At 40.2% G+C, this 24,211-nt stretch overlaps 1 protein-coding gene across 1 annotated transcript in view; it reads left to right on the top strand.

The window, feature by feature from the left end:
- Positions 1-2,514: 2,514 nt before the first annotated feature.
- The window catches only part of rap1gap2a (RAP1 GTPase activating protein 2a), a 39,694-nt gene continuing 17,997 nt past the window's right edge, over positions 2,515-24,211 (top strand). The window contains exons 1-2 of the mRNA XM_083886697.1: positions 2,515-3,175; positions 19,010-19,094. Of these exons, the coding sequence (XP_083742823.1) occupies positions 3,048-3,175; positions 19,010-19,094 (213 nt within the window). The 5' untranslated portion in view covers positions 2,515-3,047. The remainder of the gene's footprint in view (positions 3,176-19,009; positions 19,095-24,211) is intronic.

The following is a 24,211-nucleotide window of genomic DNA, read 5'->3' as shown; positions in this document are numbered from 1 at the left end:
TGGTTGTTTTGAAGTGCTTTACTGTATGAACAAAGTTGGATTGGATTGGAAATCATGTCATCATCTGTAATCTTTCTCCATCCTCTGGTACATTTTGTGAAAGAACGCCATATCTTGTCTGCTTGTTGATTCAAGTGTATGTAAATGAGTAAGTGTGAGGAACAGGGGAGAAGAGGGAGGGGCTCGGAGTGAATATTGTTTGTGTCTGACAGTGAATAGATAAGGTGTCCAATTCCCTCTTCCTTGATGACGCACATGAGGGGACCCTAGTGAAAAGAGTCGGAGTCGGCCGGCGTACGGGAGAGTGTGTAAATACATGTATGTGTTTTTAACAGTCCGTCCCAAGGGATAAATTTGTCCTATTAATGTTTGAGCTTATTTGTTTGTCTCTTCACTGCAGTTGAGGAAATCCTCAGGTGGTTTGGAGCGAACGAGCGACGACCACAGACTGTGTCGCTCAGAAATCGCAGAGTATTTTTTGAAAGCAAATTCCAGAAAGATTATTAACTAAGTCTTCTGTCTCCATGGGACACAACCTTGTGTCCCTTCGGATACCAAAGCGATTCGTACAGATCCCTCTGGTGGCTTTACGGTTGCCATGGCGCTGATCACACACACAGGAAGAGCAATGCATGAGGGTAGAAACGGGACATTCCATTTACTTGTTGTGCTTGTCACTGCTGTTTTTTCTGGATTAATCTATTCCCTGGCCACTGTTGGACAATGACTGAAGTGTCTCATCTGCGGGGATGTCTTTGTCTCTAGTCTTGAATGATGCATTTCTCCAATTATCTTCTGCACACAAGAGTGTGAGACAGTCCATTTCAGCTGTCAAACAACATTCACCCCCTTTATTATGTTCACCACCCTCAACCAGGCGAGCGCCGTGATTCACCGTATTTTTCTGCTGCATCAGGCTTTTAAGATGTTCCTGTACTTTTACAGTTTTTTTTTTTCTACATTATCATAATTCACATGGCTTTGTTTAACCTTCAAATGAAACTAGATGTTTTATGTTGAGTCTGCTTCATTGTTCAAGGAAGTTCTGTTTATTTATTTAAAAAAACAAAAAAAAACTGAGACCTGAATACATTAAAGACGTGTGTAAATGAATGCAGAAAAGCCAGACTGAAAACCTGTGAAATGAGATGTGTTAACACACTTCTTTACAACATTTCTAATGGTACACAAAGGTGTTAAAGTTTCTCCTACTGCCTTTAGTGAAACCACTTCTTTCCTGCTCTCTACAGGAAACATAGTTCATATGTAAAGCTTTATTGAGTTATGTACTGTAGAATTTTATGGTTGGAGTTATGTATGCTTTAGAGATTAAGTTGTGTTCTAGTCATTATAAATGTTATTTGCCATAATGCTAGTTTGTAGTTCTTATATTTATTGTTTGTTTCTGTCCACAGTGTTTTTGGATAGCTGCAGTCACTAAAGGATGATAGTTGGTACAATAATAGTGAAAACCGTTATTTCTCTTGGTAGCATCCGGGAATGGCATATGAGAGTGGAATGGGAGTGAATGGGTTGATCTCCATAAGTCATTCCTGCAGAGAATAGAATGGATTAAATACAGCAGAAAATGAAATGCTGTCAGAATGAGCCTGGTTTGTCAATATGTCAATTAGCCGCTCATTCATTCACTCACACCTTTGGTCAGTCAATCAGCTGGTTTGCTCACTCACACACAGAGAGAGAGGAAGTAGAACATTAGTCCAAAAATGGAAACAGACTTGAGATCAATATATTCTGGGAACACAGTTGCTTTAGCTCTGTTTACTGAACTGTAGGAGGAAAGTGAATAGGAAACTCACTCTGTGACTGTGGCTGCAGAGAAACACATTATAGACTGTTCATTTCAAATAAGAAGCATTGGACCATCAGTGGTGAAATTAACCATATTAGTAAATGGAGAAAATATTTGGTAGAATATAACAATATGAAGGAAAGCATGTCTTACATGTCTTGTGTATTTCCACAAGCCTGTGCTCAAAAGCGACCGTGGAATTTCATTTATTAGTAAAAACTAATTTTGTTTCACATGCTTACATTTAATCTGCTTTCATTTTGTGGGGTTACACTTCAATTCTGATGTCCTTGGCAACAGCACAGCAGGCAATAGGCTGATAAGCCTGTTTGAATCAAGATTTCACACCAAGAGTGTGTGTGGTGAGCAGGAGTGGGTTGATGTGAGGGTACAAGCATGTGCCGAGAAATGAAATCATAAAATCAAGCACAGATTGAACAAGGTCAGGGAGACTAATATAAAATTATCAACGAGGCAGAAGCTCGGGCAGGGAGAGATAGAGGGAGTCATACAGTAGACGAGGATGAGGAAGAGGAGGAGGAGGAGGAGGTGGTACTTTGTACAAACTACAGCCTATCACATGAAAGAGGGCGGGGATCAGCAGACGGGAGGGAGGGAGTAGAGAAGCTGTAGACACAGGGAGAAGAAGCAGAGCATGTTAGAGGAGGAGGGAGAGGTGGGAGTAGGTAGGCAGACAGAAAGATGCAGTGGAAGTGAGAGAGTGTCTGTGAGGCTGTCTGTAGCGCAATTCTTCATCCTCTCATCAGGGACAATGATCTGTGATGCTACTGCGAGGTACAGATCCACAGCAAGAGCAGGGAATGAATGCAAAAGTTCACATTGAGCTGGAGCCACTCAGTGCCACTCTGGACCTTTGGGCGTACAACACATTCTCATTGATCCTTCAATCCAGAAGAAGAGAAATTGGATTTGACAAAATTGCCAAATCCTAACTCGCTCCTGAATATTTAACTTTTTTTTTACTCAGAGGACTACTTGAGGACTACTATTCCTGGACCAGAATTCAAACAGGTTCTTGGTTTGGCAGAAACGTGGCCACTTATTTCCACAAACCTGAAACCACACAGATCCAAGATTGTGATACCCATAGTTTATACTGGAGCCCCGGAAAGCAACGACCAAGCAGGTCCTGCACCCCAGGAACCCTGGAGGCAGCCTGACCTTGGACCGGCTGTCACCAGAACCCCTCCAGGCACCAGCAGAAACATCCACCATGTCTCAGACTGGAGGACGGATCCACAACAAAAAGGCTGGCATTCGGGCTGCTGTGATCCTGATTGGACTCCTGCACAAGTCGCGCAAAGCCAAGGAGAAGGAGAGGGAGAGAGAGGAGAGTGAAGGGTGGGTGAAGTGTGTCCCATCTTGTTCTCTGATGTGGCAGACATGCTGTGTGTATTATGTGTGGTTAAGGGACAAGCAGATGGTCTGCAGTGCAGTGTGGGACTGGGATTGTGAAGAGAACTTGTTAAGTCTTTGTTATACCAGAGGCATGGGGAACTTTGAACACTCTGTGGTTCAGTGAGTTTGCAACAGCAGTTTTATTATAGGTCCTTTTTTTGTGTTTCTCTGTACGAGTGGGTGACTTGCTGGTCGCTCTTGTGTGTGTAACTGGGTCAGTGGAAATGACAGATGGATATGAGAGAGAGAAAGTGTGGAGGGAAGGAGAATGGAGGTGTGCAATGAGTGCTTTTGAGGAGCACACAAGAGGGACTGATACAAGGGTGAGACCAATTTAAACTACGACACCTTTGTTGGACTCCCTTTAGAAATAGGGACAGGGAGGATGTGAAACTCACTAGAGAAAGATGTATAAAAATGAGGATAAGTATAGTTTAAAGTAAGGTTTTTGCAGTAATCTCTTTATATCTGACTTTGTCCAGGACTCTTGAGTCTTAAATCTGAATGGTATTTGCAGTATTGACATCACTTTTTCCTTTGCTTTTCATTCTGATGTAGTTTCACTCCTTCAGCACAAGGACTGAGTCAGAGCACACACTGGTACTTTGGTGAACTGGTTAAAAGTTCTTCTTCACCCTTGCCCCCATCACTCAGCCCTACCCCAGTGGGGCTGAGTGATCAAGAGTAGACATAGGTTGTCAGACTCTTCTTGTTGGGGTTAAGTGATAAAATGACGTGTAAGGACTAATTAGTCCTTAAAAAATTAATTTTTCAGGGGGACACTTTTACAGATTAACCTAATCAAAGCAAACTATTGTTTCTGTCACAAAGCTAATTTTGTTTACGATGTTGTGTAGCTATGCCAACCACAGCAATGTTTGTTTGCAGTCTTTTGCACGTACTATAAACTGGTTCACTATTCTCAGGCGTTGCAGATATTTTCTGTCATGTCTCCACTTTGCTGCTGAGAAGCGTTTATAATAATGGCTAGCGTCCATGACAGCAAAATTGTCAAAAATTGCTTGTTTTCATTCTTTGATGATGGCATGCTGAATCTCTGATGAAAACTTTTTTTTTGCTTCTGCTTACACATCATGCTCTTCAAGGAGTGTCCCATCTCATAGGGCTAGACTTAAGCCACTACACCTTGCATCTCAGTTCCAAGTGGATGGGGTAAAAAGGAGAAATGGGATTGGGCCAAAAAATGCATTACCATCAATTAATGCTGCTATATTACCCTGCAGTGAGCGGCAGCTGTATGATACCAAAGCAGGTCTTTAGTTATTTATGATCTTCAAAGGCTTTCGAGTCGTGGCATTCACATGTGAAACCTTTCCAAATATTACTTGTATTGGATTAACCTACATGTCGATCACCTTACTGCCACAACTACCTGAAGTTGTTAAAACCCCTGGGAATATCCCACATGGTAACAAACAGCATGTGAAGGTTGGCAGGGTTGAGACTGTCCACAGTCCCCCACACCTTCCCCACTCCACTCAGCCTCCCCCTCTGGATAAACCTGTTTTGGTTGAACTAACATGGGCAGCCCTCTGTGTACACGATACATGTAAGCTAAACAGGAGGCTTAAGAGTTTGTTAAGTCAGTGTTGTTGTCGTGAAAGATGTACATGTATACAGCACGTGTGGTATGGCTATCATGCGTTTGTGTGTGTGTGTGTGTGCGATAGAGGGGGCGGGCACTGAAGCACTTAGCTTTTCTGTTCTAATAGCCTGGACCAAAATACACTGTATCAAAATAGACTGTAACTCACTTTGCAAATGCTGATAAGTTTATCTGGGCTGTTTGTGTGTGGTGGAGGAGGGAGTGGGGGTATCTGTATGTGTGTATAATTTAGTTTCATGGTAAAATTAACCCCCAGGGACGAAGCTGGATTAGCAACCATGCAAATCGGGAAACGACCCCAGACATTGCGGGGCCTCTGAAGTCTGCGTTCCTCGTTGTTGGTTTGTAGTGATTTGATTTACGGGGATATTGTAAAATGTGTACAACAGCATCTTTTAGAATTCAGAATTTAATTTCAATCATAATTCAAGAGTTTGGTTTGTAAATACATCTTATACATTATTCATCGAGAGAGAGGGAGAGTGTATCGATAATTTCAGATTTCCCCTGCAGACAGTTGTTTTTCTTTTTGAGAGGGGTTGTGAGGCTTTTTAGGTTTGGTAATGTTCACCATATCTGACCCATAGCTGCAGCATGCTCTGTTAAAATATACTCTTCTGGCAACCGATTTGTCAATGTGCTATGAGTTACATTATTGAGTGGGTGGCAGTGGGTGAAGCATTAGACCAAAATGCCAACCTATAACATAAACAGAGTTTGTGGCCTGCAAAAAAATGAACATGCCAGCTTTGGCTTCTTAAATCTCTGACACTGTGGTTATTTTATGACTTAATACAAAACATTCTTTCATATATCCCCTTTTGATTGTAATAGCTTAGGAATATACGTCACTAAAAATACATTTTGTGTCCAAAACAAGTGATTCTGGATTATATAAATGGAGCAAGCAAAGCTGTACCCACAATTTTCCAAAAATGTGAGTCATGGTTGCTTTCTTTGTTCAATGCACAATGACAGCAACAGTGTACATACAGAGTTAAGTCCAAGGACAAGAAGGTCAGCTAGCACTTCATTTCACCCCTCGTGAATTCATCACATGTGGAGGCTGTGATTGTCTGTTAAAGTAACATCAGTGCACATTACACACGCTTTCTTAAACAGAATATTCTTTCATGCTTGTCACATGTCTGCCTTCTGATTTATGTTTTCTCTTCTGCTTGTTATTGCCTCATGTCAAGTGAAATCAAACGGCACAGCTATGTCTGAACAGCACAAACTGTCTGAAGCAAAATGCACCATTTTTTTTTATTGCTAACACCTGTGTTGCTATGACTATGGCATGGTGATCCAACTACAGTTGGCAAATATTTAATACGTCTATTTTCTAGCAATGGTTGTTGACTGCACTCAGATTCAGCAGTTTTACTTAATTATGTCAGCCACAGAAAAAAGAAGTCATGTCCTTGAATCTGGTTTATTCAAACAAAAAATGTGAGAGAGAATGAATGACTGATCCCAGAGTGTATAACCACAGAAAAGTGTTCCTTGGCAGCGAAGAACAGTGTGATTTTCACAGTTTTCTGACCCTCCGCACAGGGGAATGCACACATAAGAGCACACACACACACACACATCTTCCTTTCACTCTGATATAGTGCATATATATTTGCCTTCCATTATATTGAACAACATGCTGTCTTCATGCTTCTATATGTTTTTATTATTCTACCCATCCATTAATGTCTCCTATAGCTCATTTATCTCCAACTGCAGACTGTGCGTATGTGTGTGCAGAACTGGCTTCCATTTCACATTGTGAATTGTCACCATCTGAGATAAATACAAACAAAACGACTATCACATTTAATAATGTGAACCATTCAAGCAAACCAAAACAATTCATAACTGAAAACAAAACCGTTCACAAACTGCAATGTGCAGTTAGTACATCTCATGACTAGTATATGATATACAGTATAACTTCTTTTTGATGATAGGGAGTTGGACAGTTGTGGCAGATGAAAATCCTGAACCTTTAAATTAAGATTATGGCTCACAAAATCCATATTAAAACATTCTTTATCAAAGGAAATCATTTAAAATCAAGGGGGTCAAGGCCCGGATGCTGTGAATTAAGTAAGCTGCATTAGCAGTCAATCCTTTAATTTAATTTAATTTGCTAAATCAAGATTTTTACCCCTGGGTAAAGGATATTAATACAAATCACCAGTATAACGTGGTGTTGCTTTAATAACACATTTTAAAAATACATAATGTATGTAGGTGTTGTTCTTATCTTTTTTCCTAAAGCTTCTACAGTTTTAAGATAGGATGTACAAATCCTGCAGAGGCTTTTTTTCGTATCTTTCAAGGACTTTCACACTTGTATGTGAAAATAACTGCTTATACTGATCAAAATATACTGTCAGTGTTTTTACCGAGGGGTTTGTGTAAGTCTTCTCTCCCCTGCCACGGTCATTTGGGTTTTTTTTTTATAGCCTTGGAAAAACTTGAGGCAATCCTTTTCAAAGAGGGCTGAACTGAAATAAAACCTTTCTGATGCAGAGTTTCTTGAGCAGTTCACTAAAATCTCGGGGAAAAAGCACCATCCTGAAGGATTTTATCCTGCAAATTGCTCATACAGCCTCAGGGTCTTAAAAATGTCCACCAGCAATATGAAGAGAATCTTAATTCTAGAATAACCCAGCGGATTCTAAATACACTTTAAGACTAGAATGAGATTACCTCCCACTTGATTTTTGGATAGCTATAGATTTATTTAGCACAAAGACAGGAATGCACATATCGCACTTATTAATAATTACTGAGCTTTAGAGGTAGTACAGCACCATGTTGGCAGGGAACACTTCAGCACTAGTGCTGTTTTTGAGCTGTCAGAGTTCACTGTGCACTTCCACAGAGATTGAACAATGCATTGCACAACTTGAAAAACTGAATATAAATGACCCTGATAATGCTGCCATATCAGCTGCAGTATTTAAATATCTCAAACTTTTTTTTTTATTAAACTTTTCCTCATCCTACTCCAGAGAATAGCTGTAAAAACATATTATAAAAAGATATTAAAGCTAGTAATTGTTGGATTCTACAACTGATATGAACTGACCACTATATATGGGGAATTTGTTGTTGCTCCTTGTTTTTCCTCGTTTTGAACGTGTCTTCTGATTTGAGGCTGATCTGAGCAGATTATCTGGTCAAATTACAAGATTTTAACGTCATCAATGTCATCAGTCTTGCTAGTATCAAATCATAAGTATTAAACATGTTTGATATTTACGACTGAACAGTAATTCAGATCCTTAACTTGTACAAGTCAAGTTGATTCCATCTTCTCAGTCATCGCACACACAACAGCGACTACGATGCAGACAGTCCACCTCCGTGTCTGCTTATATTCTGAAGTCATGTTAGATCACGTGAGTTTCTTTGAGATCCCAAATCTCATCCCTGAAATCAGTAGATTAGATCTTCTAGTCTGTGCTTTCTCAGGATTAAAAAGATGAAAATCAGTTACAAAGTTCGTTGTGTTTTTGGTCTCCATGTTTTTAAGATCAAGTCAGATTTGAAAAACCTCTTGCGTAGATTTCTTTTGTTAATTAGACACTGTTAATTGTTGTGCCATGTCGGCAACATGAAGAGATTATCTAACAGCAAGGTGAAGCAGCAAAGCTTTCAAGTTAGCCCCTTGTTAAGTGGCTAACATCTTAATCAATGGGCACTCTCATCACAGACAGTACTGACGACGTGTCAGTACCTCTCACACACACTGAACCACGTATCTTATTCTGCTAAATGTAACAAAAACTAAGGACAATGAGTATTGACTATTTTTCATATTGTCCTCTGCAGCTGCAATGACTGTTATTAAGAGAGAGGAAATCGAGCTGGTCCAAATCAAATATTCAGACACTGATCTCAACAAGAAACTGTCTTTAGATCAAGTCACATCTTTTTCATCCTGCAGGGAACTAAGCTCTCTGTAAAAGACATTTGCCTGCTTTGATGTCTGTTTAATAGACTGTTTATAGAAGCAACCGACAACCGTTTGCTGACATGGAATTTTTTACGCAGCCAGAAACAGGCTTGTTAATGTGATGACAGACTGCAGTTGAGGTGAGTCAGATCCAGCTCAGGGAAACTTACAGGTCCTTGATTGTCCTACACGGAGAGTTCGAGCTCTTGCCTTGTCTCCACATAGTATATAGGTCGTTTTTGTGCCAACTCTTATCATATAATTGCTTTCTCAAATAGTTTTAAGTATTGTTTTTATAGTCTTGCAGTTTTATGTGCTTATCCCAGCTGTCTGATTTGTTTTGCTTTCGTTTGCCTAAACCCTGCCTTCATATTTCCCTTTGGACTCCAAAGAATTAATTTGATTTGCTATGATCACCACAGCTGTGATCCCTTAAGAGAAAATCCCATCACACCGTATTTAGTAGACTCTTATGATTCCGTTCAAGGGCCCTGTGATAATATACTGTCACAGGCCATAACAGCGTAATGTTACACATAAACAAAGTGCTGTCTTCCTTTGAGGATCATGGTTCATTTGTGCCATCATTATGCACTGTAAATGGTGAAACTTATAGACTGTAGCTCAATATTAGATCATCTCATGTCCCATGTCGTCATGAGGTCTCTGTAATTGTGTCCCGCAGTGAGCTTGTGTTTGGGGAAATGTCTGGGACCAGACCACTGACAGAATAAATTACACTAGCAGCAGGAATAACCTGCATGGCGTCTCCTGAAATGCAGAGTCAGCCAGCAACACTGCAGCCTGCCCGGGCTGCAGTCCAGCAAAAGGAAATAACATATAAAATACACATCATCCATGCACATGACAAAGCACCTCTATGCAGACCTTCTGTGTCTAGTTACAGCTGTGATTATCAGACAATCGCTGCTCATTCATTTGAGGAAGGTCGAATGTTTCTTCTCACTTTCATGTCACCCAGAAGGAAAATAATATCACAGCATTTCCTTCAGAATATTCTTCATTTTCAGTTTCACTGCAGGTAACTGATTCTCAGATGATATTTTTTTATGGCAGCAGATAGAAGATGAGGCATTCGCACTGTTTTGAGAAAACAGCTTAACCCCAGTCTGCCCCATTGCTTTTTCCTTGGATACCTTACAAAGTTTTTCCTCGCCCCGTCTCTCCTGTCACTGTCAAACCCATCTCCTGCTCCTTCACACAGCTGCTTATTATTCAATGACTCAATCGTATTTCCATTCTGTCTTCTCCCTCTACTTTTCCCTCTCTTCTCTTAATTGCTCTCTCTTTTAATGTTCTTGTGCATTTCACTGCTTTTGTGATTACCCTGTCATGGTGGGTTGATACCACACACACACACAAACACAGAGGTTTGCGCACCTACCCTTGTAAGGACTCACACTGACTTCCATTCTTTTGGCGTTATCCCTAACCTTAACCATAACCAGTTAATGCTGAACCTTAACTGACCTCAGTTTTTTTTAAATCAAAGCTGAAGACACACTTTTTTAGATTGGCATTTAACTCTGACTAGGGTAGTCCTACTCTTAGGTGTACTTATTCTATCTGTTTTTTACTTTATGCACTTTTAGAGGGCTTTTAACACCCTGCAGCACTGTAGCACTTTCTTCTGTTTTTATGTATTGTTTTTATGTATTATTTTATTGCTTTGATATAAAGCACTTTGGCTATTGTAAAGGGCTATACAAATGTACAAATACAATTTGATTTGATTTAACCACAGGTCTTAGCCCTAAACTTAACCAGTTTAGCCTCTTTGGGACCAGGTTTCAGTCTCAATGAGGACCAGACCACTGGCCCTGAAAAGGTCAGTCAGTACGTGCACAGTTGAACCGAGCTAACCTTAGTCCAACTAAGACAGGCAATCGGACAGCTTGCCGAGTATACGTGCGGAGGAAACAATCCATATATTGGCTGTGCACATCTGACTCCGCCTCCGTTGGCCTTTACTCTACAGAAAAACAAACAGCGGACGGTGAGATGGATCGTGCTGTGGTTCTGTATGTTCCCTACCTGCTGTGATACAAATTAGATCGAGCATGGCTCCTGTGGATTCTTTGTTGTCCATAGAAAGTCACTGCTGCCATATCATTTCTGGCAACAGTACTGCAGTTTGCACGCGCTATCCTTCTACTTCTGAGTCAAGTTTTGTTGCATGCGCAGAATGCCAAGTCCAACTCCAGTCTGACTATACATGCAGGAGTAATCAGACTATGAATCACATTATCCAGGTATGTTAGTCTGACTCCATCATTTTTAGTTGGGCTAACGTGTTTACATGACATGTAAGATGTCCTTTTAAATGTAACACACAACTGCTTACACAGAGAAATGCACAGGTTTGAATAGCCATTGTCTTCCACTCTTTTGGACAGTCTATAAAATGCATTACCCCTAACTTCAACCATAACCAGCTGAAGTTACCTCCCATAACCTAACCTAACCTTAGCCCTCAACTTAACCACAGAAATACGGTCCAGTCATTGTCTATGTTAGAAAAAGGTCCTAAATAGGTAACGGATACAAGTAAACACACACACATATTCTTGATTGCACTTGAACTCACATGACTCTCTTTGTTCAAATATGTGTGTGTTGTGTTTGTGTGCATGTGTGTGTGACTGGCATCCGTGTCTTGGGGTGTAATGGATGAGATAGCATTGTTTCTAACAAGTGTCCAGGGAACTACCCAAGACAACCTTTTTTACCCCGCTCTGCGCTGGTGATTGAGAAGGCTATTTTTAGTCTGCAAAGATTCATTTATTCTCTCACCCCATACTTCGCTCTGTGGTCTTCTCTCTTTCTCTGTCTGACATCCATTCACACAGCTTCTCTCCCTCTCTGTCTTCATATCTTGGCTCCCTTTCTTGGGGACCTTTCTGCACCGCTATGGTTATCTAGTCTGAAGTGGTGGAACGGGTTGAGAAGAGAAGTATTCAATGTCATCTGACAGACACTTAACTCTATATTTCTTCCCTTTGCCTCAAGTCAGTGAACTGGGGCGAGATTGAGCCATGATATAGAGGAAGTGGTTTTTAGAAAATGAATAGGCTCAGACAGGATTTATGGAATTCAAGCGACGTGATGGAGAGAGAGGTGTTTTCACTGCAGTGCAGCACAGTGACAAAGGACAAAAAACATCTCCCTCAATAAAAAAATGTTAAACCTACACCTGATGCAGTCTGTAAACCTACTGAAACACACTTGAATGCTTCGAAAGGTTCTTCTCCATTACCACTGCACAGTGTTGAGAGTGAAACGAGTTGAGAAGATGCTCTGAAGCCACATAATAATTGATTGAGAGTTTCTAAATGCCCGAAAGTGAACAAGAGTAGCACAACTTCCCAGAAGAACAGCTTTGTATTACATATTTTATTGTGTACAATCACAACCAATTATGTAATTGTAAAGTACACTCTTAGGTCAGGACCTTACAATAATATAGACACAACAATTGAGAGTAACTGTATTTAACCGCTGTCAGTCATTGGCATTTCTCATGTTTATTCACTGTAGGTTCCATGTATACATGTGTATACATTACATTCTTACTCATCACAGTTTGCTGTCCACATAAGTGTGATCATACAACATAAAGCACAATTTTATACTAAGAACACACTTTAACTCGTTTGTACAACTACAGTGTGTCAGTCTGTCGTGGGAAAACAGCAAGGCCCATTAAAAAAATAAAACTTTATTATTTGGGTAAGGCATGTGTTAAGGTCACGTATAATGTGTGTGTGTTCTAATTAATTTGGGAGGAACAAAGACTCAGTCTTGCTTGGGTGGCACTGTGTGTATCTGTAGTGGGTGTGACCTTCTCTGATGTCACTTAAGTCTCACATTTTAGATGAATTGGTTGCATTATTAATTGAGAGAAGAGAGTCATGTGAACTAACAAGGAAGGTCGAAAGACAAAAAAGACATACATGGAATTTGAAAGATGAAGGATTTGTAGTTTTATGACCCTTCACAGCAAGCATTTCACACAAAAAAGATAGGGGTGAATGTTTATCTGCTTTTTGCCGTAGTGATGATACAATCATTAAAACACACTTGTGTGTGTGTTAGACTTGCTCTGACAAAACTTTGTTGCAATTTGTGCATGTTCGTCTATCATCATGGTCACAAAAAGAAGTTGTTAGGGAGATCATGAAAGTGTAGACACACACACAAATTTATTTCCCTCTATGCCATTATCACATTGGCTAAATGAAACACACCTTTGCTCCCTCATATTTGTACCTGCCAGCTCAACAGATGAAGGACCAATTCTTTTTGGACACTTTTCTAAACGAATGTGGAAAAACAGTGTGTCTCTGGTGTCTTCTCCTCCTCATCATCACCCCCTCACTGTCTGCGTCTCTTCCTCCTGTTGATAATAAGAGTGTTTCAGCTTGTCTGGCTGGACGGTCTTATCTCTTGCCTGCTGTCATCTTTGTATCTATTCATATCACGGTTGAGAGAGAGGTTCCCAAAGGAAGCAGCCAGCGACTTGCAACGCAGTTGCCTTTTAATTATTGCTCCCCTGACCTCTGCACATATCTGTGCATATCTGGGATGCCTGTACACTCTCCCACTGGACAGCTGAGTCATACACCCATATCTTCCCTCAGAGTGCAGTTGACTTTGTAACAGTAACAGATAGAAATGAGATAATACAAGGGAAATGGAGGACGGACAGGAATGCAAAGTGATAATAATTTAAATTGCAGTTTAAACAGGTTAAAACGATGCTGACAGCACTCAAGCGTAGCTCATAATGTAGCAGACTATTTTCAGTGATATATTTGTGTCAGTAACTCAGCCAGAAAACCAGATATTTTACTTTTCTGTAAACCATATTTAATGTTGTGTCAGTGCAGTCTCCTGTCTTTCATCCATTCATTAAATATTTATTGTCTAAGCCGAATAACCTTATCATCTTCTATGAAAAATGCTTTAACTACCAGAAGTTCATTAACTCAGGCATAAACTCTCCATTTTCGTGTTCCCTGTAAGATTCATTCATTCATTCGCCCCATGTCTACCACTTTATGAGGGTCACCGGGTCACTGGAGCTAAATCCCAGCTGACAGTGCATCACAGCATAAACACACAGAGACAAACAACCATTTACTCTCACATTCACCCCTATGGTCGGTTTAGAGTGTCCAATTAACATCTGCATGTCGTTGGACTCTGGGAGGAAATTGGAGTACCTGGAGAAAACGGCAAACTCCACACAGGGTCGTGAACCTGTGTCTTCCCCTGTAACATCTACTTCTGAAAGTGCTTATCAGAGCTGTAACTGTCATGCTCAATATGTCAAATTGCTAATCCTTTACGCTCAGTCTGCATTCATATATATTGAGGTTGACAGGTCCATGGCCTCCACAGAGAGATATCATACGTTTCCTGCCCTCTGAGCTTTCCATCTCTGTATAGCCCTCATCTTTTTCCTTTTCTCTGTGTCCAATTACTGCTGTATTAACTCCATTAGAGAAACCATCAGTTGTGTAATTGGTCAATCAACATGGAGACCAGGCTCCTTATCAAGTTTCACAACTAATATTAAGCCGAACATAACTGGAAACAGGACTACACAGTGAGGCTCTGGAACATGATTCATGACTGAAAGCCTACACTCTACCCCATCCTTGAGGTTTCCTTCTCCATCCTCTGCTCCTTCATTATCTGTCCACATCCTCTGTCACCCTGATGTCCTGCTTTCATCCTCTTATCATGCGTTCTTGTGATCCGTCTATCATTGGGGGGAATGTGTCTGTTCCTGTGTCCAATGTCCACTTGTCCCAATCATATCCTGAGGGTCACCTTCTCACACACACATTTACAATTATCATTAGATGAACATGATGATCATGTAGATGCAATCACTGCTAAATTAACCGTAATTAACACTGGATAAATAAAAGCAGGATTACTGACGCATGAATGGTACATCTTGTACTACTTGTAGATGCAGAGCAATATCTGCCCTACTTTTGCCTAGCAGGTCTTAGCCCCAGGTGCCAGGTGCTCGATTTGAGTTAGTTCTGTTTTATTCACTTAGTAGCAGCTTTTATTTCTGAAACCCCATGGAGAGCATGCTCATTGTTTTAGAGGATTGGGTTTTTCAGAGGTGACTTCACTGTTCTTGGCAACATGCCGAGCCAGAGAAAGTAACACAAAGCAGCACAGCTGCATCACTCCTCGCAGTATTTACTGTGCATTACACTACTTTAAGTTTGTGGCAGTGGTAGTGCTAGCACATTAACTTTGTTTAACTGTAGAGGTTTCCCAGAGTTTAAGTCCCAGGCAGAGACGCAGCTTGTGAACAGGCAAGGCAGGCAAATGCTTGGGGCCCCGAGCTGATAGGGGGCCCCCGACACTAGGAGCCTGAGGGCTGTTTTTACTGAAATGTGCAGTGACCAGCCACCTCCCCGTCTCCCTTAAAAAACAATGGGCGATTTGCAATGACATCTCAGTAGGAAGCCTACAGCTTAGGGCCCTTACAGACTCTAGAATCGTCTCTGGTCCCAGAACCTTTTGCAGACCACTGTTGGACAGTGGAAGACCAGGGTCGATTAGGTACATCAGCTGTGTGAACAATCCATTGCCAAAACACTCGAGTCCATCATGTAAATTGACTTTATAACGGAATTAATAAGTGAATTAAACTTGAATTATTCTGTAAAACAATATTACTTGTCCTTTATATAAAGCAGTTCTCTCTATAGGTATGAAACTGGGTGGTGAGGTGATCGTACACCCACACGCCTCAAAGTTTCTTAAAATGCTCCAGTTTGTGAGTTTAATATGGCGAGATGAAAACACAAAAATGCAGTTTTCAACAAAAAAAAATTGAGAAATATTACTGTAAGAGTAGTGACCATGTCTAAAGGAAAGAAGCCTGATAAACAACATTTTATTTTTTATATAATTGTTTTTTTTTAGAAAGCCAGCTCTGCTCTGTGATTTGGATGTAATGTTAATAAGCAAGAAGTGGAACCTAATTTTCTGTCTTTTTCATGAGGGGGTCAAGGTACTTCTCACCTATCCACCACCTCCCTGTCCTTATTTTCTCTTTCCGTGAATAAAGGGTGCACCCCCTGAATGTTAGTGTTAATCAAAAAAATCCTTGCACTCGGCTTATTGCTTCTTCTGATGACACATTTGTTAAAGCCTTGGCTGCACATCTCATCTAACCTTCTTCCCACACTTCTGACTCACTCTCTACATGCCCTGTTCTCCCAAAATTGTTTCTTTGCTTCCCCTATGTCTGTGGCGGTAACCCCCCCCTCCAATTCCTGCTGTGAGGTCAGTCTCTGTGACGTAGTTGTTGTTTCACTGCAGTGGAGTCATAAGGGCTGCAAGGACAGCAGCGTCTGATCCCCGTCTCCTTTGGACACACACTTAGCACAAATAGCACATCTATGTGCGCAGGTGTGAGTGAGTGTGTGAGACAGTGGAATAGGTGTCGTCCATCCTTGTGCCCACACACAGGGTGGCTGTGCATTCACACAGCAGGTGTCTGTGTCTGGGTCAGTGGTTAGAACAAGCTTTTTCTTTTCACAGGTCAGTGACAGAAGGCTGACGCTCTCCTTCTGACCTTCAGATTGAGAACAAAGAACACAGATGAAGAACAATATTTGTGTTGACTTATGGTGCCAACTCAAACATTGACCATCCTTGGGTACCGTGATCAAACATGCTATAATTAAGTACACATGAGAACACAGACGCTAGTTTATGTGACATTACAAAAAATCTAATTGTTGTGCTCGTCCAACTAAAACCAGGCCATTAAAATACATTTAACAATGTTAGGCTGAATTTTTCAAAGTTTGGACTAACACATCCAGATAATGTGGCTGGGAGTCAAAATACTTCCGCATGTATCCATACACTACACTCTTAGAAATAGGGGTTCCACAAGGGTCCTTCTACCAGGGCTGAGGTTCTACCTGGAACCATTTGCATCTGAAAAGCCCTTTCCCCAAGAAAGGATTTTTCAAGGGTTCTTGGTAACACTAATGGTTCCAGTAAGAACCATTTTGATCCAGAGAATCCTTTAAAACCCCTTTCCTGAATAAAGGGTTTTAAAAGGGTTCCAAACCTGGAGCCAAAAAGGGTTCTCCTATGAGGACAAGCCAAAGAACCTTATAAGGTTCTACTTAGTACTTTTATTTCTAAAAGTGTAGGACCCAAACTGGCCAAGATACTCTGAGCATGGTGCACAGTTCTGGCTTAAACCCGTAAATGAAAAAAGAAGCCGTAACACAGAAGAAGAAGAAGAAGAAGAAAGCAAGAGTGAGAAAAAAATGGTGAAATCCACGCAGGTATATTTTTTGGACTAAAAAGAAAACCAAGTTTATGTTCTGCCAGCTTAAAGAATTATTATTTTTAAGCTTGTGGGTGGAAGGAAGACTTGGAATGAGTAGTACTAACAACTTAGCCTCCAGCTAATATTGTTAATATTTCAGACTGCTGTGCTTTGTCTGTGACTTAAATCTTTTTTTTTTGGATGCCTGTGCTTTTAGAGTGTCAGTAAAAATCGAAAGACTGTGGTTGTCAACATGAAAAATCTATTGAAACAGTATAACGAGCAGAAAGATTTTTGTTTTCGTTCATGTCTCCACTCAAATTCTCTTTCTTCATCCATTTATATTCACTGTGTTGGATGTTCAGAGCCACTTTACAAAGCTACATAAAAGGGGAGAGAACAAGCTGTTGTGCCTCCTGCTAATGAATGGAAAGAAGGGATGTGTGGTATTAATTTCACATAAACACTCAATTAAAACCCTCATCATGTTTCTGCATCCATTAAATCTGAAGGGACGGGTTACATTGTTCCACTTTGGCTTAACTGTGTCGAGCACACACATGCTGGATGTCTATGCCTTGTAAAACATGATACAAGTTCTCTTTTGTCAATCAACATGGAAATGTAATACATTAGGAATGTAGTGCACATGACAGAAGACCAGCAGAAAACATGGATATTACAGCATATTAGACATAAACTGTTTATAAAATCCAGTCCACATTTCACAAACCAGAATAGTTCAAAGTGGTAAAATAAGTCAACTTTATTGTGGTGGCAGGAGACTGGTTGGCTTGCTGGATAATCTTTGGAAAACAACGCTCATACAACCACTCAAGGAGCGGTGGTGTGATGAGGCAGCAGGGAAACGACTTGAGAGAAACAACGGAAAAATTACAATTACTACAAAAAGACACGAGCACAAAATCTCCACTCAATACACAGACAACATTTTAGAGAATCACATGCAGGCACTGTCTGACTGGATAGAATGAGAATGGCAGAGTGGTGGAGTGAAGACCACACGTTTATATGTAGGTAATGATGAAGACAAAATATGCTGCAACGGCTGCTAGATCTTTTTTTCCAGATTATATGAGATAATCCTCCTGCTGTCTCCCAGTGGCAGGTCAACGTTTAACATCTGAGATCATTTTTTGCACTGATACCTTCAAGTACGTCACAACCAAGGGTCATAATAGTGGAGAGGAGGCTTTTAGTGCCCAAGGACTTCTCTTAAAATCTCCTTGACAGCTCCTTTCTACAGAGAGCGACCTGATCCTTAACCGCATATGTCCAGCAGACACACTGACTCACTTTACGAGCTAAATAAACTGTATGAACTGCACAAATAGTGTGTTATTTTTACCATTTCATTCAGCAGTTGATTTGGTAATTTTCTAATTTCAGGAAGGTAATGTAATTTCAGGAAAGTAATTTATTATCATATAATATCAGCTGTTTTATTCATAATATGTCTGAAAAATTACATAAATTCAAGTATTCTGTTAACTGTCATAGAGGAACAAAAACATTGAAAAATATTTTTCGTTTTATTGAAAAAAAAAAAAAACCTCTCATCCATTAATTGGTTTTAAAATGTAGTTGTCAATTCATTTAATATCTGACTCACAATTAAATTCTGCAGCCCTAGAACCATGTTTTATTATCAGGTCAGAGGCTATTTCCATCATGTTCCACTGAAAAGACACAATCTTTGTGCGGAGAAATAGTGACAGTCCATACGCCTCTGAGGACATGTGACCTTTTGATAAAAATTTGTAACAATTTTATGGTCATGATCATCAATAAATCAACCTTGTTTCGTCCTTTGCTCTGCAGGAAACAGGAGCAGCTGAATATTTCCAACGTCCCTCTGGGAGAATGTCCACCATCGCCGCCCCGCACTGCACCGCCCAGCATGAAGGTACGACTCACATGTTCATTAGCGTGGCTGTGCGTGCACGTGCACACATATACAAATCCATTGATTTACAGGCTTTTTCTTTGACATGCTTTGCTCTTTAGCCCTTTGGGTCATTTACAAATCATATTGATTGTGATCCTCCATTGAGAAACTATTTCAGCAAGCAAAGCAGTTCAGAGACGGTGATGGACTGCAGTGTCGCAACGACTTAAAGTTTTTTTTCTCTGTCTTATCTCACCATGTTAGTTTACACTCATCAGCCACAACATTAGAACTGTTACAAATCAAACAAATTGAATTTACTATAAATTAAATCAAAGTTGGTCGTCTGTATTTAGTAATTTCTCCTTGAGAAAGATGCTGCATCATTTATGTTCAATATTGCTCTCACAGAAGGTAAACAGCTACTTCTTTTTGTTGTTGTGACTGCTCCTCCATGCCAGAGCAATCTGGTCTTTGAGTGTCTGCTTGGTATAAATGAATCCTGAATCCTCGTAGGGGAATAGGAGCCAATGATTTTTGGCTTCATCATTTTGCATTAGGAAACACTTAGCATCACAGTACAGAAACAATATAGCATGGAAGTAATATTGTAGTATGGAAATAATATTTAGATTTGTAAAGACCATCTTTCTATGGTGATCACCAAACAGCTTTTTAATAATGTAACGTCTACTAATTCTCAAATTCTCACTACCAAGCTATTACCTGGATTTTACAACCCTACCTGGAAATAATACTAACTAAAAAGTTATTGGCATGATTATATCTCCTTATAATGGAATTATTAGCCTTTTTATCACCATGCAGGGAACCACATTAGAAATACTATGGTATTACTGTAATATTGTGTCCCTTTTGACATTTTACCTTACCATGTTGTTAATAACCTGTTAAGTGTTATCATATTTCTCTATAGACGAGCCAAGGCAAAGTGCTTCATATGAAATATAGGCATCATGAAGACAATACAAAGAAAGAGGTGTTCTAAAAGAAATGAAAATGAGTTTAATAAGGACTTTAAATTATGGAGGATGTCACTCTTACACAAGGGGAGCTTGTTGACTGTCGGATAAAGACTGAAAGATGTGAGAGAAGATAAATACGTCCAGCTGTAAGACCTCCATTTCATTCACAGTGTGCTGCTGATTTCTGGCATCAACCACCTACCCACTGAAAACAATAATTGCATATATTCACCACATTTTATTTTGTAAGTAAATACATGCAGTTTTACAAAATTCATTGTGTTAAAATGAGTGATGTCTAATGGTGAGACTGCAGATCGTAACAAACAAAGGACTCCACCATTCATCCTTTCATTTCCCACAGGGATAAGGGAACTATAATGGCTTTTACATTTCAGACAGGACTTTGTTCGTCTTTGTTTACATAGTAAGCTTCCACTCGTAGGCTCTTGTACATACAATAATAAAGGCTTATTCTGAGGCTATGAAGACCAAACAATTTTTATTTTAAAGGTAATTAGTATGTATTATAATAATTATACAAACATAGTAAACTAAAACATTTTTTTTTTTTTTTTTTTTTAAGTTATCTAATGCTCCCCAACATGGCAACTGTGTCAACATCATCTCCAGTTTTGCTGTTTATTTGCCGCATCATTCTCTGTTCATTAATACGTTCACGTCATAAATGCACAGGCTGCATGTCGTTGCTACACAACATATCTAATGGCATAATTGCCCTTTGAATAGAGTGGCCATAAAGAGGAGTGACCTTGGTGGCCAGACTGGCAGGAAAACAGGAGGGTCACACACCTGCTACACTCTGTTTGGTGTATGTTTCTATCGTTAAGTTTGTAGATGGGCAATAAAAAGTTAAAATGTGAAAATGTTTACTCTTAAGAAAGTGAGTTTAGTGCTTCAGGTTCTATGAATCTAACTCCCCTAACAATTCATCCTGCTGTGTATAAATGCATATGAACTAAATGAAGTTATTGCCCCTTTAACACCGAGCGTATCACAGACGACACGTTTGAAGTACTTGCGCGACGGTTTGTGCTATCGGGAAAAATTCCAACTGTTTCTGAAAGCTTAGAAGTTGCACATTAAAGCCAACGTGTGGTTATTACGGTAATTTCACTCACACTGTTGCAAGAAGCTGGAGCATCTGTGTCTCTGTCGCCAAAGAAGAGAGGGTTGGAAAAATGCCTGTGATTTTTTGTAGTTTGCCTTTTTTTGGCCTGATTTTACACATTGAGACAAAGACTCAAACAATGTTATTGTAAATATGTTTCATACTGTTCAAAAATTCTTACTTATGTTGTTCGTGTACAACTTTTCTAAATAAAATGTATTTAACATGCAGTAAATTGTTAATAACTGCCAGATACTGGAGGTTATTCTGGAAAAATGGGCAAAAGCACTTATTCACAGGACATATTCTGGCCCTTTTATGGTTAAAATAAGCAAAAACTAAATTTGAGGGTTAGGTGTTGAAAGGTTAACTGGTTGAAGTTATAGGGATAACCTTTAGGATGTTGAAATGAATGGAAGTCACTGCATGCCCTTAAAAGGATAGCTGCACAAACGTGTGTGTGGGTTTTTGGACGTGTGTGTGTGTGCATTGGTGTGTTGTCATTGGTAACACTCAACTTTCCAACTCACTTCTGCTGAGACAGTTAGCCCTCAAGACCCAACCTGCAGAGCGTGCTTGTGTGTTGTGTTTAATGAGTGTAGACTAACTGGAGACTGGAATGACCTGTTCTCTTTTGTCAAACAATTCAGTTTGCTGCAGAACTTGCCTTTCCTGTTTGTGCTGCATGTGTTTAAAGCCAAAATAGACAATTCAACTATGAGAGAGGGAAGTACTTTGTAGTATGTAGACAGGAGTAAGAGTGAGAGGAAGACAGGCACGCAAAAGCCTGCATGTTTTTGCTGCAGCTGTTGTGGAGGTAAGTCTGAATTTGCTGTGGATAAAAAAACTATTGAGCTAGACTCTTACTGAAAGTGAATATACTCTTTAGATCTAGTGTGTCCTGGCATGTTGACCTGCATATGAAGCCTCCGGCTACAGTTCAGCTGCTTCGGGATCCAACTTGTTCATGCGGCTTACAATTATTATTACATTAGAAAGGATCTCTCAGTCTACACACTGCAGACAGTATTATAGCTGTATTATGCATTACCTAAACAGTTTCTTTCATAGTCCCAGAAACCCACACATTTCTCAATTTTAATTTCACATTTCCAGCTACAAAGCTGTACTATACGGATTCTGAAAGATTAAGTTTTTTGTTTTTTTTATAACTGTTCTTCTGGATGAGGCCCACCCCCTCATCCACCCACCATTCTTTTTGACCCAGAGAAGGAGTTGTGCTGTGGGATGGAGAGACCTGTCTGTGGATCGTGTTGCAGTCATTCTATGACAGTGCAAACTCTGGTGGAGGTATACTATTCTAAACACAGCTCCTGCATGTTGGAAGAAGAAGTGAACTGCATTCAAAGAGAAAGAGTGACAGCATGCGACTGAAGGGAGACCGATGTTAAATTAGTCTTTCTGATGCAGTTAAATTCTGTAATATTCCTTTAATTATTGCCTTCAACGTTGCAGCTGAATACATTAGTGGCTTACCATGAATATGTGTGATTTCTAGCAGCCACTGAGTGTGTCAGTCACACAGGAAGGCAGCTGATCTCATCTGCCTGCGGTCTGTGATCAGGTTGCCATGGGAGATAAGAGATGCTGATGTTGTTGCTGGGCAAGAGAGAGAGAAACTGAGAGGGAACATACAAACAGAAAGCCACAGAGAGAAGGAGAAATAAGGCAGAAATTGGGCAGGACTGAAGAAGATACTCTACAGTACTGTGCCTCCGAAGTTTTTGGACTGTCCCAGATTGAAGTATGCCCAACGAGAAACAACTGCGGTCATTTCTTTGATTTTGACTCCTCAATGGGGGTTCAAGGACGGTTGTTGTCATCGTCTTGGGACTATCTCGCAGCGTATGTGCTATTTCACAGCTACTCATTAGCCAAAATGCAACATGTAATGACGTATGAGACATAATGATAAGTATTAATCAGCATTACACAGTCACAGAGGCAGAACATGAACACGATGCCAGTATGTGGGATACATGTGTATATGCCTTTGCCTCTTCTTTGACTTCTGTACATACACACATACACAGAATGATTGCCAGAGTGTGATCCATCATGTCCCACAGTTTACCACTGACATACGCCGCTTATGATGATTGTAACAGAAGAGGACACAAGGGACAGGGCAAAATGGAGGCAAATGATCCGAAGAAATGCTCATGGTGTGGCCAACTTGTGTTGCAGCTGATGATGTAGGAGATGACTTGCATCGTATAGCCTAAGATTCAATGGCTGTCAGCATTATACACACTGACCGCATGCATCACACTTGATGTCTTAGCCACATTTCTTAAATCCGCAGTGTGACTTATAGTGATCTTATTAGATTGCTTAAGTCTCACAGTCTGTAGGGAAGAGCTGCAACTAGCTGATAAGTGATTATTGAAATGATCGACCCATCAGATAACCATTGAAAATTAGTCTGAGTTCAAATTGTACAGCCTAGAAGTGCCCAGGCTGTTTGAAGTTGCTCAGCAGAGGGTGCTGTGAGCACAATAACAGCTTGGCCTTGGAACAAAGCTCACCATGGCATCCTGAATGCTGTATAGTTCCCCAGGGCTGTAGCAGGTAACTGCCATTTCATGTACCTCATACTGCACTTTACATAGGCTACATTACTCCTACAAACTATACCCTTTCACTTTCACAGTTGAGTAAAAGATGCAGTTTTGCAGTTTTACAATAGTATTTTCTAGGTTCTCTTTAATCTATGTCACTTTCTATCAACCACATATGCAATCTTCTTTTTTTCACCTGGGTAGTATCCTCCTGTCGCCAGTTTACCTTAACATCTCGCCATGTCTCCGTTGCTACGATACAAAGGACTCAACAGTGAATAAAACGACCAATCAAAAGTGCCCGTTTTCTGTTAGACATTAATGAATGGCAGATGGATCAAGAGGGCCTGACAACAGCATAAGGATTTGATTTTACCTCATTCTTCATCAGTGGACTAATCTGTAATTTCGTGGTTTTGCGCTGACCTGATTTTT

The sequence above is a fragment of the Microchirus variegatus genome (genome assembly GCF_963457635.1).
Source record: "Microchirus variegatus genome assembly, chromosome: 3".
Lineage (NCBI taxonomy): Eukaryota > Metazoa > Chordata > Actinopteri > Pleuronectiformes > Soleidae > Microchirus > Microchirus variegatus.
The sequence above is the reverse complement of the archived record's forward strand: the minus strand, read 5'-3'. Positions and strand labels throughout refer to the sequence as shown.